The sequence below is a fragment of the Meles meles genome, chromosome 18 (assembly GCF_922984935.1).
Source record: "Meles meles chromosome 18, mMelMel3.1 paternal haplotype, whole genome shotgun sequence".
Classification (NCBI taxonomy): Eukaryota; Metazoa; Chordata; class Mammalia; order Carnivora; family Mustelidae; genus Meles; species Meles meles.
In genome coordinates, this window is record NC_060083.1 from 3,940,111 (window position 1) to 3,968,085 (window position 27,975).

At 50.8% G+C, this 27,975-nt stretch overlaps 1 protein-coding gene across 1 annotated transcript in view; it reads right to left on the reverse strand.

Annotated features, from left to right (window-relative positions):
* Positions 1–2,304: 2,304 nt before the first annotated feature.
* Positions 2,305–27,975, reverse strand: part of HS3ST3B1 (heparan sulfate-glucosamine 3-sulfotransferase 3B1) — a 39,624-nt gene continuing 13,953 nt past the window's right edge. The window contains exon 2 of the mRNA XM_045986617.1: positions 2,305–6,313. Within this exon, the coding sequence (XP_045842573.1) occupies positions 5,695–6,313 (619 nt within the window). The 3' untranslated portion in view covers positions 2,305–5,694. The remainder of the gene's footprint in view (positions 6,314–27,975) is intronic.

Genomic DNA, 27,975 nt, shown 5'->3' on the forward strand with positions numbered 1-27,975 from the left:
CCCTAGAAACTGCTCTCAGGCTAATGAGAGATTTTAGGTCCATTTCATTACCCTTCTGTAGAAAACGCAGAAAATCGATGGGAATGGGATGGGAACCCATGAAGGAACAAATGTGAAGTCAGGTTGGCATTCAAGGCCCACCCGTATGTCACCCGGCAGCGTATACCGAGGTCTGAAGGAACGGGTCTCTACAAGGATGCCGGCGTTGAAAACCAAATGTTAATGATTTGATTCCCCCTGACCTGCTAGTGTCCTTTGCTTGGGTGGGGTGTTTTTTTCTAACAGCCTTTCCAGAATGCTAGGCTGACTTCCAACTCTGGGCCTCCGTGCAGGACGTTTTCTTGGTGTGAATCAGTGTTTTCCAAAATGTGAGAAAACCCAGAGCACTGCCGGAGAGGATTTTGGTGGTGTTCGGGGGGGGGGGGGGGGAGTGCTCCCATTTTAGGCACTCGTGGACTCCCTTAACACCAAGTAGCATTGGATAATTCATACCCTCTTCAATTCTTCTCCACCCTTCAAAGCAAGATGCTAATTTGCTAAGCGCTAGTCTTCGCCAGGGGTGGCCCTTGTCAGGAGCAGCGTGTGAGTGCTACGCAAACCTGGCTTGAGGCAGAGCTAGCTAGAGATTACTAGCATGGATTTATTGTCTTTGTATTTACTTCTTTCGAACTCCTCTTTATGGCAAGAAATAATGGCTTTTCACCTAAGATTGTAGTATATTCCCTTTTTAAATTAAGTAAAATCACATAAGAGACTCCATCTCAGGAAACCAATGGAGGGTTGCTGGGGGGGAGGGGAGTGGGGGGTCGGGATAGGGTGGCTGGGTGACGGACATGGGGGGGGGTATGTGCTACGGTGAGCGCTGTGATTGTGTAAGACGATGAATCACAGAGCTGCACCCCTGAAACAAATAATACATTACGTGGTGGTAATAAAAATTGCTATGAATACTGATGTAAAAATAAAGTAAAATCAGTTTTAGTTATACGGAATGAATTAAGTCCCAGGGACAATTGTGTACCACAGTAGCCATAGTTAACACTCTACTTAATCCTTAGAAGTTTGCTGAGAGGGCGCCAGCATAGCTCAGTTGGTTAAGCAACTGCCTTCAGCTCAGGTCATGATCCCGGAGTTCCAGGACTGAGTCCCGCATCGGGCTCCCAGCAACACTGCTTCTCCGACCTTCTCCCCTCTCGTGCTCTCTTCTCACTCTCTCAAATAAATAAGATCTTAAAAAAAAAATTTTGCCGAGAGGGTGGATCTTAGGTGCAATGTTCTTATCACATAAAAAATAAAGTGGCAGGAGGAAACTTTTGGAACGGGTGGATATATTTGTGGCGTGGATAGTGGTAATGATTTTATGAGGAAACACCACGAAACGCATCAGTTTATATACATTAAATATGTACACTTTTTGTAAGCCAATCATACCTCAATAGAGTGGTTTGAAAAATAGAAAGAAGGGCGGCACATGGATGGCTCAGTTTAAGCCTCTGCCTCTGCTCAGGTCATGATCTCAGGGTCCTGGGATCGAGGCCTGCATCTGGCTCCCTGCTCAGCGGGGAGTCTGGTTCTCCCTTTCCCTCTCTCAATTAAATACATGAAATCTTTATATACATATACACACACACATATAAAGTCAGAACTCTCGGGTTTGAGTCTTAATTTATCCACTTGGTGTCAAGCTACTCTAAACAAACTAGAGGTTTAAAAAAAAATAAAAAGTTAAAAAATAATAAACAAAAATAAAAATACCTCAATGGAAAACTGAAAAAAAGTTAAGGAAAGTACAAGACTGAATCAAATGTTTAAGATAGTAAATAATCATCCTACAGACGGCACGTCCCATCAAAAGAAACAAGAGGTCTCCCTTGCTGTGGGTTAAGGATATGGAAACATCGTTTTGTCTCAACACTTTTCAGCTGTGTCAAGGATAAGGCTCTCCACACGACTGTGTACGTGAGAAGGGATGCTACCAACCTCCACATCGCCCAGCTGGTAAAGTTCTGCTTCATCACACTTGTAGGCTGTCCCCACACAGGGCAGCCCAAGGGACATGGTGGCTTTGGTGTCTGTCCTTGAAGTCCTGTGCATGCTCCTCCAAGGGGCAGGAGCCTTCCCACTGATCTCAAAGCCTTCGGAGTCGTTTCCAAACAACTGCCACACACATTTGCAGGTTGGTTACATTTTGAAATCTGCAAGATCAGCCTGCCCTCAGAATGCCTTCATGCGATCAGTTACAGAATCAAACCCCACTCCCTTGTCCATCCGCAGCACACAATAAAACATGAAAACACCCGCAAGTTGGTAAAATAGATTTTATTTTTCATACAAAGAAATAGTATGAATTAACAGAATTTGTTTTTTCCTAGAAACATCTTTCTCTGTGTAAAATTACTTTGTGTTATACATAGGACAAAATACTTGTTTTAATTTTTTTTGTACATATTGGCTATTCTAACAACCAGGTTATAGAAGACATACGGCTAGAATCTGCACCGTATTTCAGATTACTGGGCTGAATGAACTCAGTCATAAATTAATGTTACAAAAGTGAAAAAAAAAATCTAACCACACCTTTCAGTTTAATTGACCATCCTTCTTGAGAAACTGAAAAAGAAAAATGACACGGACGTCTGTGTCAGCGTTTGAGATACACGCTAAGTATTTCTAGTCTACTGGAACCTTCCATTTTCCTTTCTTATGTAAATACCCTGGCAGGATCTGAAACCGTTTCTCCAAAAGCCTAAAACGTATCTGTCACTCAAAATGACTTCCAAAGAGAATCCCATGAAAAGACAATGTCTCTTTCTCCGTCATCCAAGTATTTATTATGTAGTCACTATACCTAAGTACCTTTCCAGGTACCACCTGCCACATTAACCAGACTACAGCACAAACACCTCAAAGCAAGCATGGGGTAGGCAGGGACCATAAAAACCTCCAATTTCTTTTTGTTGTTGTTGTTAACCTTTTTGTTTTTAACAAGCAAATGAAACGGAGAGGAATAAAGTACCGCCAATGGATTATCAGAGCTTCCCCTGTAAACCGGAAAAAATCCAAAGTGTGCCCAGGGACAAGGACTAAAACATGAACTGCCGTTTGTCTTCGAGCAGCTAAGAACTTGAGTGGGTGGCCTTGGAGATGGCTACAACAGGAAGAAACTCAAGGCTAACTGTAGGAGGAAGACATGTGGGCCCAGGCTCTCTGATAACTATCACACGACGGGGTGTAACTGTGGGACAGATGCCACGTCTGGTTGGGTTGGGAACTGGGAGCTATCAGACCCCTGCGAAGAGATGCGTGGAAGCGATCATTTATTTATCTTCTATAGGAAAACGTGCTCTAGTCCATCCTTGTTAATTATCAACATCTGTTTGGATTCGAGGATTTGACCCAGAACAGAATCCTGACTCACTTCAGTGTTCATGACTCAGTGACCCTCCTTCTATTCGGAGATTTCCTGTTTCAGTTGTAAGGCAGAGGATAAACAACTTAATCAAAACTGTCCAGCCTGGAAAGGGGATAGAAAGGGGACCCAAAGGGGAAGGAAAAATGCATGCGTGTTTTCCTACCGCCTTGTCGCAAATCCTTCCCTGCACGTTTTCCACAATGCTACATCATGAGCTGTTATCAGGGCACGGAAGTGGCCGGAAGGTGGTCAGGGCAGGGTTCCGTGGACATCGTGCTTTTACTTCAAGCGATGTTACGTTGTAAATGGAAAGAGGCATTCTCCACTTTATTACGAATAAGCAGGCTTTCTGACTGGAAAAACGCACAACCCATCAGCACCCTTACGCAGACGTGTCGATGCCCAAGCAGCAAGAAGGGAGAACCATGCGGGAATTATGGCATTCCCCTAAATGCAGCTTCAGTACTACTCGGCAGAGGCAGTCACTAAGCTCTGAAATGAACAGAGCATCTGAGGAATAACGCCCTGGAGCCCCCGTGCCCATCGTCCTGGCCAGAACCTACACAATGATCCTGACTGTTCTGCAGCTCAGCATGAGCTAGCTAGATCTGGGCTCAAACTTGTGAGAGAATACCAACCAGTCACCAAACAAGACATCACCCCAAGGACCAGTGACGCCGTGATCAATCTCTAAAGAGGAATTATTTCCCTTTTCATACAAGTTCTCTTGCTCTAAGGGCAAGTTCTAGCCCATCCAACATACAAAAGGGTCTTCGTCAACATCACACCCCAACCATTTGGACACCGTGTGTCTCTTCTCACATAAGCCTTGGTGTAGCTCTAACTCAAACGAAAATTCTTCAAAGCATTCTGGTTTAGAAAACAGGGTAAAGCGAACGTGTTCTTTCTGTGATACTGCTACATGGTGAACCCGACAGCCACAAGCTAGCCATCACAAAAAATCTCCAGTTGCTCTCTCAACAGAGAGGGATGGGGAGAGCCTTCTGCATCAGCAGCAACAATGCTGGCTGGTGACCCTTCCTGCTAGGACCTAGCTCAAACAAGGGACATCTTTATAACTGTTCAGCTCGGCAGCCGCCAGGCAACAACATTCTTTCCCCAGCCTGTCTGTGCGAGAGCCACTCTTGGTGCTCGCCGTCTGGCTGTTGGCTCCAGACTGTGTTGTCAATCTGCGGTGAGCTGGGAATTCCAAGGTGAGTTCCAGACACCAAGCAGGGGGCCAAGGACTCACTTCTTCCGCCAGGCCACCTGTCCTTTGGTGCTGTTTGTCTTTTCTCCCCACTGAGGTGGTCCGTCTACTGGGATGTGCCCCATGTGGGCTGGCTCGGCACCCAGCAGCACCTTGGGGGTGCGGGTGGGGGCTCTGAGGGCAGGGGATGCACCTGCCACCGGCGGGTTTGTGCCGATGGTTCTGCTAGCCTAGGGGATTCTTTGGTGTGTCAGAGCAGAACTGTCTGCCTGGAGGACCGAGCATGGTGCACTCGTGCAAACGAGGCCGTCTTTAGGTCTAAAGCAGCACAGAAGCACCTCTCGCGTGTGACCTGGGAACGAGGGCTATGACATCTGCACATGCTTCAAGCTGCTTCATGAACCAGGGACCGGGACAGAAGAGGACGCAGGGCCATCTTTCAAAATCATAAGCTGAAGTGAACAGACCCTGGGATACAGACTCCAGAGAGGAGGCGTGTGTCCCTGCAAAGGTAGTAACTCCCCCACCTACAAACTGAGCAGACGTGGGGGGAAAAGCCTAGTGCTGTGGTCTGGCCTCTACGTCCTTGGAAATGTCAACATACGGGCAAGAGGCTGCTACGGGAGTCGTGACCTTGAAGGAGCCGTGCGGCTGGGGCAGCTGCAGGCTCCGACGAGGTACACTCAGGCAGGGAGGGAGGAACGGAAGCCGGACCACGAGACCCAAGACACAGAGAGATGGCAAGTGAATTCAGACAGCGATCGAAGGCTGCATACCCGTAACAACAAAAATCTCAAGTTGTGCTTTTCTTCTTTTTAAATAAAATGGGTGGGGGAGGGAGGGAAAACCGGAAGCACCATCCATCGTGAGGAAAAGAAGAGATTCAACACTTTGGAATGTTAACAGATTATGCAGCTAACTCTCTAAAGAGTGTGGCTAGGCAGCTTAGTGAGTTAATTGCTTATGAATTAAAAATAAATTATTATAAAATAGATTTCTGTACATTTTACATACATATAATCTCTCTCGATACAGAAACCACGGGGTTAAGTCACACAGCCCCGGGGTCTGCTCAATCCCAGCCGAAGTCCTGGCCGGTCATCTGGTAGAACTTCAGGTTGAAGGGCCGGTAGAACTCGCGCAGCCTGCGCACCACCTCGCGGTCGATCTCGGGGTGGGTCCTGCCCTTGGTCTTGCCCAGGCAGTGGGGCTTGCTGCTGCCCTCGGCCTTCTTGAGGCAGGGGAAGCCCTTGGTCTTGTTGAAGTAGAAGTGCTTGTCCGTGATGATCCTCTTGAGGCCCAGGAAGTCCTGCACGCGGCCCAGCTCGCCGGCCGGGTCGCGGATGAGCCGCTCGCCGCTCACGAAGAGCATCTGGCCGATGGGGAAGTGGCGCAGCCAGTGCTCCAGGTGCTTGGCGTAGATGCCGATCTGGATGGCGCTCCACGACGTGTCGATGAGGCCCGTCGTGCGGTTCTTGAACGTCAGGCTCTCGAAGGTGGGGATGTCGGGCCGCTTGGACAGCGTCTGCGTGTAGTCCGAGATGGCGCGGGTCACCGGGTCCCGCACCACCACGATGAGCTTCGTGTCCTTGGACATGGCCGAGATGCGCGCGGGCGCTTCGCGGGTGACGAAGTAACTGGGGGTCTTCTCCATGGTGATCTGGCCCTCCAGGGTCCTCGGCATCAGGTCCCTGGGGAAAGCAAGCAGCGCAGAGTCAGCTCGAAGCAGGTACCTGTTTGACCACGTGTGTCCATGGCAACACCGTTCATCCTGGCTCCCTCCAACTACAGGGAACAGCGCTAGACGGTGAAAACATGTAAAGGAATTTCAGAGCTGAAAGGCGTGTGAACGTCCCATCCGAAGCTTGGAGGCCAGATACTAACTCTGTGAAGTTGGTAGGCACCTTCCTCCAGGGTAGAAACAGAGGAATAGGAGTTGCTCTGAATCCTCCCGCCGGGGCCACCGCTCCCTCCTTTTTCCTGGCTATCCAGCATTTACACTCCCCCAAACAGCCGGTGTCAGAACACAAGGTCCTTGGCCTCTGGCTATGTGCCCTTCCTCCACAGCAGCACCTGGGGCTCCCAGAGACTCTACTGCCCACGGGTCCTCGCTAGCCTGACTTCACACGCTCATCAAGCCTGGGCACAGGAAGGAAGATGTCCCCCTCCCCACCAAGCCGTGCCAGACCAGCGTCAACACAGCGAGCACTGACAAAATGACTCTACCACGAAAAGCACGCCCGAAAACCAGGTGGAATCAGACGGAAGCTAACCCGATACAAACTTGCCAAGAGGAAATCCCCAAGACCCAACTCTAGAAGCTTCCAAAAATACTGTAGATTCCATTAAAAAAAAAAAAAAAAAAAGACTTGTGTGATCTCTATCACTGCATTCGCTTAAGCCAAAGGATGTGGATAATACCGTTAAGACTGATGGGAGATGCGGCCCATGAGCCCCAAGCCAGGAAGCCGTTTCGTGGCAGAAATGAGCACGGACAGTAACACCAACGGCGGGTGGAAGACTGTGCCTCGTCTGCTCTCTGAACTTGAGCCTTCTACCACGGGAAACGGGAAGAGCGTCCACCTACTTCCTTCCGTGGCTATGCGGTTCATAAAGCCAGAGCTGTTCAGCCCTAATAGCTAAGGGAAGCAGGCTCAGACATCAGACCACCTGGGTTCAAATCCCAGTGTTGCTGCCGCGAAGCTGTGTTATCTTCAATACCTTTCTTAACCTCTCTGTGCGTTTCTCTTCCTCCTCTGTAAAGATGAGTGGGATGGTCCCTCCCTCGTGAAGTTTAATGAGGAGCAGAACGATTAACGATCATAGTAAGCTCGGAAGACGCCCGACACGCGGTCTGTAACTGACATTCACTGGCTACCCTACCACGACTGTTACCAACATTACTGTTGGTAATGTTGAGCCCCTTTACAGCACCTGGTGGGACACAGTTGCGCACCCGCGTGTACATGAAAAGGCAAGGAGATGTGTTAACTCACGGGAGACGAAGTTTCGGCCACGGATGCACCATCTTCCACGAGCTATGGGACAGCGATTTCTGACTGCTTCCTATATGGGCCCGTGAATTTTTGAAAAAGACCATTTCCACATCATGTCTGACCAAATATTTACCTCTCGGTAGGACACCCGAAAAGGTCCAGCTTCGGGCCACCCCTAATCTGAGAGACCACGACTCCTCTCCTGAGCCCGTTTACGGAAATGATGATACAAAATTCTATCGCGGGAGCCAAAACGGGGCCGCACGCTAGGAGAGCTCCCCCTTCACAGCAAGTTAGAGGACGAGGTTTTTCCCGTAAGGAAGCCAGCCTGGCAGCAGCTGAGCCGTCCCAGGCTTCCGCTAAAGCGGGATTGACCCACTTTGCCCATTAACCACTTAGGTGAAGTCTCATCGGGCTAATGTGGGCGAGGATTAAACCGAGTTCCTGGCTCTTAGCCGATTTCGCATTTTACCCAGGAGCTGGGCAAGTCTGATAAAATCCCAGGATCCCACCTCCCCGCCCCCCGCCCACGTTAAGCCATCTGCCACCACAGTCTACAGGAGCTGAACATTCAGAATCAGAAGGCCACCGGCACGACTAGAAGAAATCCAAACCCGAGTTCTCTGAAGCCCCTGTAAAGGGGGTAGGTGCGGGGGTCTGTCCTCAGAGAGTCCGTCTGGCCCAGCACTGGCTTTGAAGTCAGGCTGCTCCGTTCGACTCTCGGCATCCCTGCTGATTGTGTGTGACCCTGGATAGGTCACCTTACCCGCCCGTGCCTCAGTTGGCTCCTCTGAACCATGGGGAAAATGATGATGTCCACCCCTCTAAGGTCCTGAGAGGACTATCCAGCCAGCATTGGTGTGGAGCCCGTAGCTAGCTGGTGTCAAGAAACTGTTACCAGGGGACGCCTGGGTGGTTCAGGAGGTTAAGCCTCTGCCTTCGGCTCGGGTCATGATCTCAGGGTCCTGGGATGAAGTCCCACATCGGGCTCTCTGCTCGGTGGGGAGCCTGTTTCCTCCTCTCTCTGCCTGTCTCTGTCTACTTGTGATCTCTCTCTCTCTCTCTCACACACACAAATAAATAAATAAATAAATAATCAAATAACTAAATAAAATCCTAAAAAAAAAAAAGAAACTGTTACCAGTTATCTTCTGTTCACTGCATCCGGGAAAGGACACGAGGGAGCGAGATCCACTGGGAGTGGAAAGCACAGAAGAAAACTAGTGAAGAAGGAAATGGGAGAGTCTCACTGTCCTCTAGTCCTATTCCCTGAACTGTTGGGCAGATTTCCTGAGCTCCACGGCCTGTGGGGCACCCAAGCCATTCTGGGTTCCAGCTCCAAGGGAGCTGGAATTTGCACACCTGTGCATCAGAAAGACTCAAGGGGCCCCAGGTCTGTCTTTGTGCAAATGAGAGCCAGGGGCCTCGTGCTATGACAGAGACTGCTTAGCACGTGCCCACAGGAGGCTCTGGGCTGCTCTCCTCGAGGCATGCTTGCTTGCTTGCTTGCAATGAGTGGCTCACGGGTGAGATGCACACTGGGTTTCTCCATCATTTCCCACAATGCCCCCGAACCCCTTCTGCTCACAGAAACTGGCTCAGAGACAACAGCTTCCTAGCACACCCCTGTGGGCCCACTTGGTGGGGAACACGGCTTGGGAACTGTGTGGAGAGTCCCCGGCACTGAACCTTCCGGCAACTCACAGGCCAACCCTCTTTTTCCCCCTTTGGCCGCTCTGCTCCCCTGACCCCCAGGTCCTGGATCAAAGCCTTCCCCATTCTCCTCCTGGGCCCCTTCCCAGTGGCGCGTCCTGCCCCAACACTCAAAACCTCTCTGGGCCAAGTGCTTCGGAGAAGAAAGGATCAGGACATGGCCAAGGGCAAGACCCCCATGCTGTGGGCCCTGCGTGCCTCTCCCAGAGGCCTCAGGCTGGACTCCCCAGCCAGCAGGGAGGATGCAGCTTAATTGAGCCGCTCATTAGGAAAGCCAGTTTCTCAAACTGATCGTCACAGCTAATAATTATACAGCGCTTGGGAGCTGGGGAGAAACGTTCGCGTGCATTATCTGATTTAATCCTCCCAACGAGCCTGAGGTAGGTCTTGCAATCTCCCATTGACTTATGACGAAACAAGCCAAAGGGGACAGGGTGGCTCATGCAGAAGCAGGTCACCAGCCTGCAGATGGGACAGTTGGGACAGAAAGTCAACGCCCCCCCCCCCCCCCCCCCCCGTCAGGCCTCCCCTTCCTCTCGTCCAGGCTGCCTCCCCTCAACCTCCCGTTTCTGCTTAATACGATTTAGAACCACACCCCTGTCCTCTCTTTAAACATACAAAAATAGACACCTGTATTTTTTCCTCCCTTTCGCAGATTAGGATCTTAATAATAGGTGTTTCAGTGCTAGCATCAGAGGACTAGGACCGTCCGTAATTGTTTAAACAGGAGTCGGATTTCAAAACAATAGACCTCTGAGGTTCACGCTCTCCAGCAGTTGGCTGCATGAAACGGGCCCGGAGTTCAGCGATGGTGGGAACAGCTCTTCCCCTCCAGCGGCCCTGGACCCAGGTCCCCTCCTTCCCTCTTCACCAGGCGGGCAGGAAGGGGCACCTCTTCCAGCACAAGTCACCACCGGGTGCTTGTGACGCCCACAGTGCTGGAGAGGCAAGTCTGAGGAAGACACAGGGCTTACACCGTGAGAACTGCCCGCAGTACGAGCCTCCGAGAACCTGACCAGACAGGCTCACCCACGACAGAAAGCAGAAAGGACCCCTCTTCATGGAAACCGAAGTGGGTAAAGCTGGCATGTCGCCCTATCAAAACCTGAGACCCGCGTGGGTCTGGAAGGGTCACAGAGGCTTTGATCTTGTTGGTGGCTCTTCACAAGAGAGCTGCTGTGCCACATCTGGGGCGCTGGTTTCCTCCTGGAGGCACCGCAGGCTCACCTAGAATGCTCTGAACGCCAGGCCTGGGTTCTATCGCAGACCCCCGGAATCAGGCCCTCGGCGCGGGCGGCCCCAACGCAGCAATCACTCAGACACACCTGCCACTTACTCTACTGATAACCGTGGAAGTTTTCCAGCAAACCCAAGACTTCCTCCTTGTGTCAGAGGCTCAGAGTGAGCTCTCGAGGTCCCACTCTGTCCGCTGAAAGCAGACCAGGTCCCAGGGCAAGGGAGCGCTGTAGAGAACACAGCCATTGCAACACAGAAAATACAGTCTGGTTTAATGCAGAGAGAAGGAAAGCATGTTTGCTGCCCCGAAACACGTGTGCGCACACAGAAACACACACACACACGTGCACGCGGTTAGTTCTCAAACACAAGTCAGGCTGCCAGGGGAACAAAAGGAGGCAAACTGAAGGAACCAGAGAAGAAAGACAAGGCCAGATCATCAGCAGCAGAAGTTAGACAGCATCAACGGAAACAGGAGAAAGGAAAACAAACAGGTAAAAAACAGCACAGGTAACTGATGGTCTGATGATGCTTTTGCCGAAGTACGGAGCTCCAAATAAACCAGAATTCTCTGCTCAAAAAACAAACAAACAAACAAAAACAACAACAAAACCCATAAAACCAAAGATGAATTCATGGTCAGAAATGACCCCTGGGCCCTTTCCAACTTGTCTCACTGGGAAGTGGGGCAGGTCAGGAAGGCGATCGCCAGAATGAGGCTCGAGGATTTAGAATCTCCAGCTCCTGGAGGGACGCAGCACTAACTGTGTCTGCCTGTGCCTTCCCCAGACAGCGGAAGAGGCGAGCCCACCACGGGCAGCGTCCCCTGCCCCTGGGCATTGATGGTCACGGTCACAGGGCTTCCGAGAAGCACAGAGTTCACAAGCCAACAAGCGTCCCCAGGTCCTGGCCTGGCTGTCCTGTGTCCCTGCTAAAAGCCAACAGTAAACAACAAACCTTCAGGCTTCAATGAGCAGGAAATTCGCCTGAGCCACACAAGTCCTAAAAAGCCCTAGATTTCTGATGTTCTCCAGCAGCCGATGTGGCCCTCATTTGCCTGCCCTGTTTCTTTCTCTCCTCAGCTGACACCCCCTGCTCCCGTGGTCCCACCACTAAACCCCTGGTTTGAACTGGCAAATGACACAACAATAAAGAAGCAGATTACTGAAATGGGTGTAACCTCAGCACAGCCCAGCTGATGCCGGAACCGTTTCTGCACAGCAGATGCGAGTGAATGCGTTTGAGACTGGAGACAAAGCTGCAGGCCACAGTGCGCTGGGGAGGGCCCCGCTCAGCTCAGATCCAAGAAAACCAGGAACCGGAGACAGCCGAGAACATTCGGCCTGCCCCTTTCTCCTCCCGCAGCGGGAAGCAGGGCCTTGCTTGGTTGCAGAAATACCCCCACATTTTCTGAACTCCAACAGAGATTTCTTCTTCTTTTTAAAAATTTCTTTTTAACTTGCATATATAATGAAGAATTACCCTCAGGGAAATGCCACCACTCCCAAATCTGCCCTTGAGCAGCCCCTTGCCAGCAATGACCTTGGGGCGAGCAAAATCTACAGGACAGGCTCTCTTACCAAAGGCCACAGGATGCCCAAATCCTTGTTCCAGATATCGGTTGGAGGAAAATACTGATTGAAATCAGAAAATGGTCAATAGGGATTCAGTTATTTGGACATTACAGATATACTGCTGTTTAAAAAAAAGAAAAGAAAAGAAAAGTTGTTTCCATAAAGGTCCCTGTCCTTGTTCTGGTTCTGCTCCTAACTGGCATGGTTCCCCCCCCACCCCGCAGCCATACCCCTGACTTTCTGGGCTGGAAAGTTAGCACAGGGACCCTGGGTGGCTCAATCCTTAAGTGTCTGTCTTCAGCTCAGGTCATGATCTCAGAGTCCTGGGACTGAGCCCCCCATTGTGGGGAGCCTGCTTCTCCCTCTCTCACTCCCCCTCATGTTCCCTCTCTCACTGTGTCTCCCTATGTCAAATAAATGAATAAAATCTTAATAAAAAGAAAAAAACCCCCGAAAGTTAGCAAAGCCAAGGAAGCATCCATGCTCTGCTCATTCTGAGAAACTTTTCCAACAACCCACCGTCCCGGGAACACACACAGGCCAGGAATCCTGCTTTAGCTTCCCTGCAAAGAAACCCGAGTCCAGCCTCTGAGAGTTCAACACCCAAACTCGAAACAAACAGAACCATCTTTCCAAACGGAGAATCAAGATTTCTAGAAAGCGTTATGACCCCAATGCCAAAAATAGTGAAATAAAAATAAGCTACCTCATTCGTAGTTCGTGCTGTCCCAATCTGTCTAGGAAACAAAGACATCGCCTTCCAAAGGCAAAAAGCAGGTAGAGCGCCACCCGACAAACCCACAAGCATCCGCAGCTGAATGCAGAGAACTGGGATCTGCAGAGATCAGGAGAGAGGAAGAGACGGACACTTGGGGAGAGCAAGGAGGGTTTTCAGGGCAGGAAAAATTGTCTGCAAGATACCATAATGACGGCTATGTGGCCTCATCTGTTTGTCCAAGCCCATGGGATACACACATGGAAAGGGAACCGGGAGACTATGACCTGTCCAGGTGGGTTCATCAGTTGTAACAAATGTCCCTCTTTGGTGGGCGATGACGGTGGGGTACACCTGCACCTGGGGGGGGGCAGGGGTCCACGGCACCTTCCCCTCAATTTCGCCATGAAATCTAAGACTGGGCTCAGAGGGAGAGGGCCAGACCAGCGAGAGGGACGCTGGAGGCTCAGTGCGAGTTGAGTTGAGTGCCTCAGTCTCTCCATAGCGGGGAGGCCAGCTTGAAGGTTCAGGAAGGGCAGGAGGGAGTGGGGGCAGGGGACAGGAAGCACTCGCTACCCCAGGCCAAAGTGTTAAAGCATTTTCAAGATAAAACCCAGAGGTATCACGGCCTTAATCACAGGCGTCTGTGTTATCCAGCACCCCAAAAACCTCCCTGGCGTCTGGTGACCCTATAAATCACAGGGGGCCTCCAGGGTCAGACACACAGGAGCAGTAGCCTACCCCTCCTCTTTCCTCTCCTACAGACAGACCAGGTACCAGGGGACCAGACCAGGAAGGAGCTTCTGGAAACCCTACCCGTGGACAATGCTGGAGAAATGGGAACTCGAACCGTGGGCTGTCACTCTGGGAAGTTTCTTCTTTAAAGCTGCTGGCTTCCCCCGGGGGAGGCAGGAGGAGGGGTGGGAGCAAGATGTGTATCAGCTCGGGGCCCCTCCTTATCTGGAACCTTCTTCCTTTCCTAGGGAGGCTCAAAGCCCACCCGTCCAGGGAGCTCCCCATCAAAGAGCGGCATCTCCATAAATAATTATCTCCATTTGGGGGAGATGTTTGCATATCAAAGAACCCCTTGGGGAGGGTTTAAAAATAATTTTAAATGAAATTGTAAATGTCTGTTGTTCTCAGTGCCTTGGCGGAGCCGGACCGGTGGGGGCTGCCGGAAGTGATGTCATTATTCATTACAAAGTTGACTGGGCCCTTTCCCCTTCCTTTTACCATTTTTTTTTTAAAGGTAAGGGGTAGAAAAGAAAAAACCAACAAAGGCTGGACTCCCCCAGACCCCCCTCCTCTTCCAACCCCCTCCTCTTTTCTCCACCCCCGGCCCCCAACCCCCACTGCAAGGATTTGGCGTCCATTGTCCTGGGATTTCAATACTGCTCAGAAAATGAAAAGGCCCTGAATGCCGTAAGGGGGCGGGGTGAAAAAGAGCATCTCGCTCCTCTGGGTCAACTCAAGATGCCTTTTATTTTGGCAGAATCCTCTGTTATAGACCCTGCTCCACAAAGGCCGGAGTTCCTGTTCCTGGAAGGGGCTGGGGGAGGGGGGGGAGGAGGGAGGAGGGAGGGTTTCAATTAAAAGCTAATAGCCTTTTGTGATGAGCTCTCTGGGGCACTGCTCGAGTTCACTGGACCTCACTGTGTGCTGGGACCGAGCCTGTGAGATGAAAGTAATCTGGGTCCCATTTCCCGGAAAAAACAAACAAAAACAATTTCTGACCACTGGAAAGAGAATGTTCTGGGAAGCAGACTTTTTAGAAAGTAAATTCAGCCCCATAGTGGGGCAGAGCAGAGGACTCAGACAGGAGGACAGTGGGACACCAGAATCCAAATGCAGGAACCCCGGGGTTTGGTCTCTGATCAGCACCGGCTTCCAGGGCTGGAACAGGCTGCTTTTCCCTGGGGCAGGAACCCAGGAACTCAGCAACCCAGCGTCAGCCCAGGGCGGAGGCGCTCACTTGCTGCTGTAAATCCTCTTCCAGATCCCTGCCTCATGCGAGAAAAGCCGCCTTCCCAGTGCCCTTGGTAACTGGCAGCAAGTCTGTAAACAGGACTCCACCCAAAAGTCTTGGAAGCCCTCGGCACTGCCCGTCAAGTGATTTTCCTCTGATCTTGATTGATTGGCAGTACCAGTCAATCAAAGATTGGAGGAAAATCACTACCTTCGGCCAGGGAGCTGGGAGACAACCGACAGGACAGGGGGAGGGGGCTTTCTGGCAATCGGTGGAAGCCTAGAGGACTCGGGCACCTGAAGCTCTGGGGTCTGGTCCCAGTCCTGCCCCTGACAAGTGCCTAAGACCTTGGATGGCAGGCGCTCAAAGCTTTGGGCTTGGTTTCCCTATATATGCAAGTGAATGTGCTGGTTTAACAGGATGTTCTTCGGCTCTAAAATTCTAAAAGATGACCCTTAAGCTCTCCAACTCTCCCACGCCTTCAGCCAACCAGCTATGGTTCCATGCCAGTCAGCAGGGGTGAAGTAGACCGTCTACAGCTAGCCTGATGATTCATGATATGCATATGATGCACCTCAGGGGCGCCCGTATAGACCAAGCCTGAGGGTGTAATTCAGACAGAGGCCAGTCAATCGTGCCCTAAATCTTATGCACTCTCGTGTTAAGTAGCCGGGCACCTGGCAGAGTAGACAGAAAAGTAGGATTCAAGGCCAGGCTGTGTGGCCTCCGGCAAGTTGCCTGCCATCTCTGAGCCGTCTTTCCTCATCTGTAAAATGGAAATATTTGTCCTGCCTAGTTAAAATCTTTTTAAAAACATTTCAAATGTAGTTTGCAGGTAAGTAACCCCTTAAAAGCACCAAAACCCTACCCAAAAGTCAGGTGAAATGAACCCCACGCTTATCTCCTCTATATTATCTCCTCTGACATACAGCCCTAGATACTAGGAGTATTTCTAGGGAAATACTGCCAAACAAAAAGAAACACCAAACTGGTTCTTAAACTCAAAAAGTTATGTAAAAAACAAGTATGCGAGGGGTGCCTGGCTGGCTCAGTTGTAAGAGCATGTGGTTCTTGATCTCAGGGTTGTAAGCTCAAACCCATGTTGGGTGTAGAGATTACTTAAAAACAGAATCTTTAAAAAAAAAAAAAAGAATATTTAAAACAAACAAACAAGAATCTGAAGGAGTCCTTGCCTCCTTTAATCCTCACTTGTGCTATGAAGGATCTCACATTCGGACCTTCCTTCCTAGTCCCTGGCAGGACGCTGGAAAGAAAGGAAAACAGAGTGCCCCTTCTTGGGTTGATTTTATGGAATGAATATGATGATCCAAGCCAAAGAAGAATGGGAAACGAGGCAGTCTTTAGTAGGAACACAACCTACGTGGGAGGATTCTTTTTCTTAACATGACACGGAATGACGTTTACAAGCAGCAGCAAAACAGCCAGTTTAGGGGCAGGGGTCCCCCTCTGAGGCGGAGGGAAAGAAACAACCAACTGGCCGAAACCAGATTTACGTGGCGAAGACTTGATGTGATCAGTTCCCTTCCTGCCTCCTGGCCAAGCGGGCCAGTAAGGTTTTGGGACCAGAGAAATCCCAGTCAACTCTTGACTTAAGTCCAAGACAAGGGCTCCATCCTGTTCTCCATTTCCCTTCTGCTCAACAAACAGAACCCCATTTTACGGTGAGCAACTGAAAACGGTATAAAGTAAATGAGGTCCATAAAAATCCGGAGACCTAAGTTTAAGGGAAGTTAAACTAGAGGGAAAGGAGTACAAATAAACTTCTCTTATCACAGGCTTTAAATAGCTCAAGCCCGTTTTAGAGGAAGAAAAGGAGTACTTTCCCCCCAGAGAGAGCATCGCAGGGAGTCTGTGCACTTACAGAAACCGCTGACAAAGGAAAAAAGTGATGATTCTTATCTTGGACTTCTTAGGTCATCAGCACTTAACTTCTTCCTGGTTGGTTTGGCCCAGGGACATCCGTGGCACGGCACAGCCAAGGCAAACTCCAAGGATGCCCCCCCGCCCCGGCCACGGAAGTCCCCCAACCCCCACACTTTTGGGGCATCTCAGCTCGGGAAGCAATGGAGGTTCACCAGAGTCCATTTTCGGCAGCAGAAAAAAGTCCAACCTCCCCAAATTCTCAGCCATTCACTGTCATGGTCAACCATCTTTTAAAAACTCAGTAAGTCTGGAAGAGATGAAGAGTCTGCCTTGTTTGTGCATTTCACATGCAAAGACAGGAGAGACCATGAAGCTACGTTCCCCTAAGCGTGTCCGGTTGTGACTTTCTACCTTCCGTGAGAACACTGGGGCAGAGGATCCTGCCTGACTGGTGAGTCTTAAAATCTCCCCCAACTCTGTGCTTTAGACAAAGCGTTCTCTCCCCTGACCCCGCGCGGCCCACAAGGGAACCAAACCATAAGCACCAAACAGATCAAATAACGGAGTGGCTAGTGACAGATAGGCTAGGAATTACCAGGGAGATTAGCCTTTTAGCCTGCATCAGCCTGAGCGGAAAACTAACCCCGTAACTATTTTTAAGCCTAATGACGATTTCTAAGAACAAAATGTTTGGTGGGATCTTACTGCCCTCCATGTGTTGTTTCTATCTGTTTGGGCTGTGGATGTTCCAGATTTTCATCTTCAAAAGAAAACCCAAGACCAACAGCAAAACTCGGGCATAGGGAGCACTTGAGAGTTAATTCACCTCCGTGAATGAATGGAAGGAAATGAGCTAGCAAGCCTTGATGCTTGATGACCCTGAGGACTACAGTATAAAAATGCCAAAACAACTGGGAGTCACCTGGAATAATAAATTAGCATCGTTTGGGTCAGGTTCGAAGACGGTGATGATCTCAGCATCCCAACGCCCCAAAGTTAATTCTAGAGACACATCTGTGGATCATCTCACCCATGACATTAAGTGAGACAATTATACTAGGAGGCTATAGACAACAAGGAAGGTCTTGAACTTGAATGCCCAGAGATAAGTGAGATACTCATCATGCATGATTAAGGAATCAGTGATACGGAGGGCGTGTATCATTTGTGGGGAGGATTCTTGCCCTCCGGGGGTGTACTGTGTATTTGGAGAGAAACTGACCAATCAATGCCTGGCAAGTTTGCCGATACACACTGTATCCTTGCCTCCAAGTGAGAAATGCAGAAAAGCAGCATCCAGAAGGTATGTCCTTTGGGACAACTGAAGCTTCCTTGAGCTACTCCCAAGGGTAGGTGGGAGTGAAGAAGTCAAGCAGAAAAGATAGCTAAGTTTAGAAACCTAAGACAGTGACTGTGTCATCTAGCCTGGACTGAAGACTTTTTTGGGAAGAAAAGTGAAAAATCAGGTTAGAAAGATCGGAAAATGGGCTGGCTGCCCTTCTCCAGGCCGCCCGGTCTTCTGTCCAGTACCTCCCCATACAGCCTCCCAAACGTTAACGCCAGCAACCTTCACAGCCCCTCAGCATGTGGAACATGATGTCCCAAATCCCTGGCAGGCCACGGGCCTCTCTCCAAGGGTACCCCATGTTCCCCACCTCCCTTTCTCACCCCTCCCGCAACTCTCCATCACCCCAGCTGTGGGGAGGCACCTGCATTTCGTCAAATGGGTCATGAGGTCTCTTGCCAGCCCCCAACACCCCTCCCCCAGGGACTTCCCTCCTTCTAGAATATTCTTCCCCATCCTCCTACTTCTAAAAATAATTTCTATGGCACTCATCCCTTCCCCATTCTGGGTTAGCAACCCTGCTCCCTTCTCATGACCACCACCCTCCCAACACGCTCCTTCAAATACACACGCATGCGCGTGCGCACGCGTGCACACACACACACATACACACACAGCATGACTTTTACCCGTCTGCTGTTTCACTTCTCAAGAGGGTTGCAAACTGGGCTGCACCTTATTTTCACAGTGGCAAAACTAAGTGGCTGTTGGATGAACGACGGATAAGTGGGTGAATGAATAAATGCTAGACAGACGTTGGATTTGATCTGAGGTGAAGAAAATCCACATCAAGGGTAGGACGTGAGGGGCCCGAAGACACATTAGGAACGTGGCACACCGTCTCCCCCCCCAGCAGCGCCGATGAAACAGATCTCGGCTCTGTGAGCCTCCTGAAGACTGAGAAGAAAATGCCAAAATCTAGAGTGAGCAAAAAAAAAAAAAAAAAAAAAAAAGACTACCAGGTCCCTCCAAGGGAACACGGCACCGTGTAGAGCACGTCCCTCCGGCTGGCTGACTCTGGGCTTTCCGTGCCTTTGAAATATTTTGCGCATCTGTGAATCATAAACAATACAGAGTTCTTGACCCTACGTATGCGGAGGAATGCCTGCTGAAGGTTCTGTGGCTTTCCCTCTCCACTTCCCACCACCCGGGAGAAAAGTCCGTTTCCCGCCCTTTTGGAAGATCCGTATCCGCCTTTCCTTATTCCAAGTGAACTTAACACCTGCCTGGTTCTCTCGTTAATGACCAATAAAACAGGGGCGCCTGGGTGGCTCAGCCGGTTAAGGGTCCAACTCTTGGTTTTGGCTCAGATCATGATCTCAGGGCTTTGAGACTGAGCCCCACGCCCGGCTCCACGCTCGGCATGGAGTCAGCTCAAGATTCTCTCTTCCTGGGGCACCTGGGTGGCTCAGTGGGTTAAAGCCTCTGCCTTCGGCTCGGGTCATGATCTCAGGGTCCTGGGATCAAGCCCCGCATCGGGCTCTCTGCTTGTCGGGGAGCCTGCTTCCTCCTCTCTCTCTGCCTGCCTCTCTGCCTACTTGTGATCTTTGTCTGTCAAATAAAGTAAATAAAATCTTTAAAAAAAAAAAAAAAAAAGATTCTCTCTTCCTCTCCCTCTGCCCCTCCCCACTCACCCCCACCTCGGCAGGCTCGTGCGCTCTCTCTCTCTCAAATAAATTAAATATTAAAAAGAAATAATAAGTGAGGGATGCGTGGGTGGCTCAGTTGGTTAAGCATCTGCCTTCGGCTCAGGTCATGATCCGGGGGTCTGGGATGGAGCCCTGTGTATCAGGCTCCCTGCTCAGCGGGGAGCCTGCTTCCTCCTCTTTCTCTGCAGCTCCCCCTGCTTGTGCTAGCTTTCTCTGTTAAGTATCTAAATAAAAAAGGAAGGAAGGAAGGAAGGAAGGAGGGGGGAAAGAAAGAAAAAGAAAAGAAAGAAAAAAAGAAAAAAAAAAGGAAAAGAAAAGAAAAAAAAGAAAATCCTAACATGTTCATTAAGGAACTGTAAAACTTCGTATTTTATCTAGGGAGGAGTCACGCTTTACCTTTCGTTTTCAGAAAATGATGCTTCACGAAGAAGGCTGGATGACCCGTGTGTGTTTGGAAAGTGTTCTTCATGCCAGCGGTGTCCTCTTCATGTCAACCCCTGCCTCCCCCCATCTCAGTATCAAAGAACAGTCACGCCTTCTTTTCACCGACAGCCTCTTTTCATGACGTGTGCCTTGGAGGTCTGTCTGTCTGTCCGTGAAGACTACCAGGGAGCTGCGGACCCACAGTCACGCAGGAGACGTTTCTTGGGCCCAGTCGTGGCTCCCTTTGCTGCTTCTCCTGTCTCGGGTCACAACATATGTGTCTGCGACCCTTCGGGGTATCACTAAAAACCACTGCTGAGTAGGTCTCCAAAAAGGAAGATACAGAATAAGGGAGATTCTGTGCATCTCAATGGGAGAGGGGAGAGCGGGAAGGATGCACACAGAACAGATAATGCAAAGCCATTCAGAAGGAAGGAAAAAGGGAAGGCTGAGAACAGGACAGAGATGGGGGAGAGGGGGCAGCAAGGGTCACCTCCCCTTTTAGACGTGGCACGCACGTGTTGTGAATTCACCGAGGTACGTTATAGCTTCCCACGGTGTATCTGGGGTGCGAGGGAGAAGCAAAACGCAGGGGCTCCTGCGAGAAATACCACGAACAAGTGAGGAGTTAGGTTTTCCAGTCTGTACGTAAAAAATTAAAAAATTTTTTAAAAATTGGGGAGAAAGCAAGTATCAGCCCAGATTCTGGCTAGAACTCTGTTCCAGAAAGGCCAGTTCTGGGCAGATGGGGCAGACGGGGCGGCCTGGGGCGGGTGGCCGGCCTCCCTCGGAAATGCTCAGTGGCCTTCTCCGTTCGGGGACAAACCAAATAAAGGCCTTTAAGCTGCTACTTTTCCAAATGAATCCACTTCCCACTCCCGGGGGCTGGGAACACACAGCACTAAGCCCATGAGCAAACACCACCTAAAGGAGAGAACAAGAGAGATGCTCTCTGCTGCCCCATTAGCCCGGCCGGGAAATTAATGGAGTTCAAACCCCTGCAAAGACGGTCTTCCTGCGCTGGCTAAACGTACGCTGATTAACTCGTCACTTGGAGGCGGGCTCCTCTCCCACGCACCACGCTGAGAAATGCCATCATTTGACTGCAGGAAGATCTGCTAGGATGGTACCCCACCCGTCTTCCAGAAAGTTCTCCACCGATCTGGAATTCTGAGAGATGTCTTTTTTTTTTTAAGGATTGTATTTATTTATTTGACAGAGAGACACAGAGAGAGGGAAACAAGCAGCGGGAGTGGGAGAGGGAGAAGCAGCGCCCCACTGAGCAGGGAGCCCGATGCGGGGCTCGATCCCAGGACCCTGGGGTCATGAGCTGAGCTGAAGGCAGACGCTTAGCTGACTGAGCGACTTCTTTAGGAGACAAACAGGGTATCTGATGAAGGAAGGACTCCCTTTCCTGGGACCCTCTTCCTCTGAAGGGAGACGGTCCACCTCTTATTTCAAACGGAACAGAAATGGTGAGGACCTTTGCTCACTGCCAAACGTGGCTCCACAGAGAACTCGAGAAAAGGGATGGGCCTTCTGGGCAGCAAACACACATCCACGAAGGGGACACGGACCTTGGGACTCGGCTTCGGGGCTTCACAGACCCCAGGGGCCCACGGAAGAGCCTGACATAGCCCAAGAGCCACGTGTCAGCATCAGCCAGACTTCACCACCGGAATCGGACTGGGATGGTGCGTTAGGTCATCAGTGCCCAGAGCCCAGGGGACACATTCTCCATCCACGTAACGGGCCAGCATCACACTCCGTGAGCTTCCCTTGCCCCCTAAGATTTTGCCTACCGATGGGACACCGCACTGTATCTTAGTAAGCATCAACGTGACATAATGGGTCTACACGTGGCCTTGGAAAGCCACAAAGACCCTGATCGCTAGAACACCCAGAGCTCATGGCACAGAAAAGGAACTCTGGCCCTGGTAAAGAAGAAATGGGCTTCCTCTGATCAGATGATGATGGTTCGTTCTTGTCGTTGCCCGTTAGGAGGTCAAATCTGGGACCCGCCCAGCACCTTACTCACGAGAAGGGACTGGACATCCACGATCTTGGTGGTGCTCCCCACCATCCTTCTCGGGGGGCGTGGGATCTATTTTTGAAATGGGCAGGGCGAGGGCTGGAGGCCGTGAAACAGGGTTGCCCCCAATCAAACACCAGACCATGGCAAAGCAAGGACTTCGACTTCAGGATGTTCGGCTCCGAATCTCCTGTCCATCCCAGCTCTCGACATTTGTGAGAACCTCCCAGATCAAAAGGCTCCAATTACAGCATCTAGCACGGGACCGACCTGACACACCTCCTATCACCCACCCCTTTCCCAAAGAGGTTCCCACCTTCCCTTCCCTCCCTTTCTGATACTAAGAAATAAAAAAGGTTGCTTGTTTTTGGTTTTGTTTTGTTTTTTTTTTTAATTTGTTTATTTATTTGAGAGAGTGAGAGCTAGAGTGAGCACGGGGTGGGGTGGGGCAGAGGAAGCTCGGGGAAAGAAACCCAAGCGGATTCCCTGCTGAGCGCAGAGCCCGACTCGGGGCTCGATCTCACCACCCTGAGATCATGACCTGAGCTGAAGCCAAGAGTCGGACACTTAACCAACTGTATCACCCAGGAGTCCCAGAATGGTTGGTTTCAAATTAACTTCTGGAGTGATAAGGGCTATAAATTATGATGAAATATATACTAAACAAATGTGTGTGTGTGTGTGTGTGTGTGTGTGGACAGATTAATTTGAAAACTGGGAGCTAAACCTCTTACCGGTTCCCTACACTCCTGCCTTATGCTTTTGAGTTCACTTCTCACTCAACCCTTCTGAAACAAATGATCACACACACGAAAATAATCAGATTAGCCTTCCACCAAGCATGGCCCTAATTCCTCTGTCCCTGTTCCCACTGCACCCTTGAGCCCTTTGTTTTCCAGCGGGGTCCGTGTTCTGCAGGAGGAAAGCGCTCGCCCTGAATGCTAGGACCCATACGCCACGACACCACTGCCCCAGGCTGTCCCCGGGCTGGACAGAAGGAAAGAGGAGAATTTTTCTCGGCGGGCTTGACAGGTGTCCTAGACAGAGGGGCTGACCTGAGGTTCTCCTCCCCAATCGCCTTCTCCCCTTTCAATAAGGCAGGTGTGAAAAGGAAAAAGCGAGCTGGCCCTAAGTGTCCAGAAAGCCAGATGTCACAGCTGAAGCCATCCTTCGGAAGTGAGGATACCTGGAACTATGCCAAGGACTATGCCGAGAGAATGAGCCTCTCCAGTCCAGAAACAAACAGGCTGATGAATTAGTACCACAAAGCCACTGAGCTGAGCCCCCAAGAATCAATTCCATAGGCTGCCTCTTCTTGTAGCTCATTAACTATCTGAGATTACCATCATATGGAGAGTAGCCTCCCAGCTGGAAATCAAATTACCCCGGCTAGGCTATCCACCAGGAATGCAGATTGCAAAGTATCTGCTGAACGATCCTGGGTTGAAAAACCCCACCGCCAAAGGCTCTCCCCCAAGCACCATCCTCCTCCACCCCGGCCTCCGAGCTGGTCCCCTTCTTCTTCGCCATTTCCTTCCTGAACCCTAAGAAAAACCACCAACACCAAAAGCCGCAAGACTTTCTTACTTTGGTTTGCAGATAAAGGCGTAGTAAACCCGGGCGGCCCTGGGTAAAATTACAGAAGAGGTGGCTTGGGAGGAAATGATCAGAAATCTGGCATCCAGGAAAAACAAGAAACAAACAAGAAACCAGAACAGACAGTACAGGATGAGAAAGGAAGAAAGGCAAGGTGGCTGCGGGTACAGAGAGAGTTAGGGGGCACAGGAGACGTAAACCCATACCGACGCCCCCGCAGCCCCTGCGAGTGGTTGGTGCAGAGGTAGGTACAAGCTCCAGTAAGAAGGGCGACAGGCCCTAATTGCACATTCAGAACAGGTGTGTGCCTGCAAAGCTACCTCTTAATTACGGGGTTTGGCATCTTGGCAACGCGAGCAGCCTGGCCCTGCTCAGGTTCTAAGAAAGCTGGGGCTTGAGCGTCCATGGAGCCGTTCTGTTGTAGGTCCTAAGAGCTGAGCAGTGGAATTTCTAATTACATGGCTTTAGGCTTTACCCTAATGAAAGGCTCCATCCAGACAAGCGAAAAGCAAGCAGCTTAGAGGACACGGGTCTCGAACACATCCTGAGAGGATCTCCAGCGCTGGCTTCCCTCCCCCCACCCCCACCCCCATGGCATCTTTCCTGATCACTAGCAAAAGCAATTCCTTAAATCCCCCTTCCAGGCTGAAATACTTGAGAGAGAGAGAGAGAGAGAGACGGCGGGAAAACATAGATGCAACAGATACGCTGTGCTAATTTCACTTTAAAGTCAAGAGCTGAAGAAGGCTCACTTACCAAAGACCTTGACCCCCCTGCTGCTGTCCTACCTTGCTTACCTTTCTCCTCTGCTCATCCTTCCCTGCATCAACCACACCTTTTCAGGTAGACCTCCTTGCCTTTCCACATTTATTCCTTTTGCCAAAAAGTCTCCTGTCCTCACAGGTCTGCACACGAACTCCTATTCATCCGCCAAAACCTTACTAGGGTGTCCCCTCCTCTTGGAAGCCTGCCTTCCCAGTGGAAATCCTCCCCGCCACCCAGAACAGGTCTTGCCTTGCAATATTTTTCGGCCTTAACCACCCCTCTTTTTGCATATTTCAAGGCCTACTGGGCCATCTCCACCCCTGCCTTCCCCCCTCAACGCTCTATGGCCAGTCTCCACTAAGTGGTCAGGGTTTTTCTAAAAAGTAGGTCAGATCCCTCCGTTCACAGAGCCCCCACTGGCATCCTTTCACGCTAAGAATACATTAAGAACATAAAGAGCTTCTCCTCTGTCCTCTCCTCCCACTTCCTTTGATCTCTTCACTGTGATCACAATGCCTTCTTTGGGGGCACGCTCCCGTCCCCTGGGCCCTTGGATATCCCTTCTCTTCATTCAGGCCTCTACTCCACGTCACCTCTCAGAAAAGGCCTCCTGCCTATCCGAGTTCTTTCCTCCCCACTAGCCGTCCGATGATGCTCTGGTCTGATTTTTCTTCACGGCTCTCATCAGTGGCAGCATTCTCTTGTTTCCTTGTTCCTTATTTACTGCGCCATCTCCCTATAGAATATAAACCACACGAGGACAGGATCGGGTAGTGTGGACAGGATACACAGGCAAACGCATCTGTGAAATAAATGGATCTTGGGCCCCAGAGTCTGGCACGGAAGAGATGGTCCATACATTAATAAAACCGATGCAGCCATAAGGAACCAAAGCAACAACACCAGCAGGGCGTTCCCATTACCGGGACACCCAGAACTAAGTGAAATCCTCACCCAACTCCCTGTCTGTGCTGGTATCCAGTGGACACGATCCTTTGTGGTACGCAAACCCGGGCTCTCCTCCGGAGGGTCCCCTGGATACATGCCACTGAGCAGAGAGAAGCCACAGGATTTTAGGATCAATGTGGCCCAGCACTGAATCCCCATCAGGATGTAACTGACAAGCGCCCAGCAGCGGGGCACTTCTTTATGGCGCTCACGTGTGGACCGTGAGGGGGGCTGCTGTTCAGAACCTACACCCACCCCTGAACCCCAACAGTGCAATCGCTCGGGGAGCACCTATCCCCGCAGCCGGGCCTCTGCTGTCTGCTGCTGCTGGGTGCACACCCCACACTCCCGTGCCAGGTCTGGAGACTGAGCAAGCACAGATGACAGACACCTGTAGGGGATGTGCCCGGCCCCTCCCCGCCCCTGCAACTGACAACCGCAAAAGACACCATCTGGGGAAGATGAGTTGGCTGTTTTGATCAAAGACCTCAAAATGAACAAAAGCCCGAGTCCTCGGGAAGCTGGCACGTGTGCTCCCCGGCGCGAATGCCCTTCTTACGGAGCACATAAAAGCCACGGTTCCTTCTGTCCTGGCGTTTCCAGCTGGGCGGGGAGGCAAACACAACGCTAAGAATAACCATGCATGAGGGAACCGGGGCGGGGGGGGGGGGGGGGGAGGGGGGGCAGAGGAGGAGCGGAAAGGCCTGGGGTCCAGGGCCCTTCGCCCTCATGCAGGCAGCCCCCTAAACACGAGCACCTCCGCCCCGACTCTCCTGAGCCTCCTCTTCTGCAAAGGAAATGCAATCCTTAAGCCACACCTGACGGATAACGACAGTCCCCCCCCTCTTTTTTTTAAGACTTTATTTATTTATTTGAGACAAGAGTTCAAGAAAGCAGAAACACGGGGAGGTGCAGAAAAGCAGACTCCTGGCTGAGCAGGGAGCCCAATGTGGGGCAGGACCCTGAGATCATGACCTGAGCTGCAGGCAGACACTTAACTAAGCCCCCAGGTACACTGATGGTTCCCAAACTTCCCCAGTGGGTGATGGGAGGGGACTCCCATCACTCTGGGAAAGCCTGCAGCCAGGAACCAGACCCAGTTCTCTCTTGACCTGCTGGAGGACAATGACCATTCAACTTCCGAGCCAGCCTCCTCTCCCAGGCCCCAACACTCTGCTCCACCAATGTCTTGCCACTCCTCTCTCGGCCTTTCCCACACTGCTATTCTGCCCTGAATACTTTTAATCTGCTTTCTGAGACCATGGGTCAGAAAACTCCTATCCATGCTTCAAAGCCCAGCTCAATGGTGGCCTCCCTTTGGGTCCCCTTCTCTCAGCTCCCCAAGATTATAAGGCTCCTGACAACAGCTTAACACCTTCTTTTTCCCAAATGCTTTTAGACTGCTCAACCCATTTCCCGTGATCAAAATCGGTCTGGTGCATAAAATCAAATCACGAACGAATGAGCGGCAGACACGACTTCCCAGCAGCCATGCCACGCAGGTCGGGATGCCCTGGCCGTGACTTAGCAGTTAAGTCTGCTCTGCCTTTACTGCCTGATTTTCAGAAGGCCCCACAGACCGAGAATAAGATGGGTATTAAATATCTCGTTAAAAGATACGTAACTTTATAGGAAGGGAAGTGAGATAAGCGTGAAAAGCTGATCAGGTACATGCAACAGGGGACCCCACTCTGGTGTGAAACCGCCTGCTTCCAGACCCTGTGAAAAGCTCCTTGCCAAGCATCTCCCCTGTAAGCAAGAGCTCAGGGCAGAGGTGAGAGGGCCGTTCAAACAGGTGTTAGAATTTCACCCAACACGAGGAGTCGATGCTAAGTGTATCAGAAGATAATAAGATCATTCTGGCAAGTTTAGAGTGCTCGGAGGGGAAATCCAGATACCCTTGTAACTTAAGTTTTGTACAAACAGGTAAATTAATCCCCCCCGTCTCGCTGTAAAAAGGTTCCACTTGCCTCCTTTCCCAGAGACACCTAATCTGAAAGTTTCCTTCGTTTCCGGCGCTGTGTGTCTAAAGAACACTTCTAAGTGTTCCCCCTTGGCCCCAGACAACAAAAGGGAAAATGTACGTTTAAGAAAAAAAAAGAGGGGATTAGAAAAGGGGGGGGAGCGATTGGTTTCTTTTGCAGCTCAAGGCTGCCAATGTTGATCTGAAGCAGTGAACGTTGTATCCGCTGAAGATCTGTGTGGGGTGAGTGATTCTTTCCGTGGGATGATAAACACAGAACAGAAGGACTGCACAGAGCCAGACAGGTTGGAGGAAGGCTTCACCCTTTCTCCAGCACCATCAAGTGCCACAGAGATAGAGTGCTTACCTTTGAAAGCAGACAGGAGCTTCTTGGAAGAACTCTGAACCAGCAATTAGGCTGCTCGGGGAACACCAGCCAGGGGAGGCCTTCTAAGGAAGCCAGCAGCAAGACCCGACTTGAAATTCTCAGGAGCAAGTCGGCTTCCCCAGGCCTCAGCTTCCGCGCCTTTCTGCCCAGGGTCCCCGAT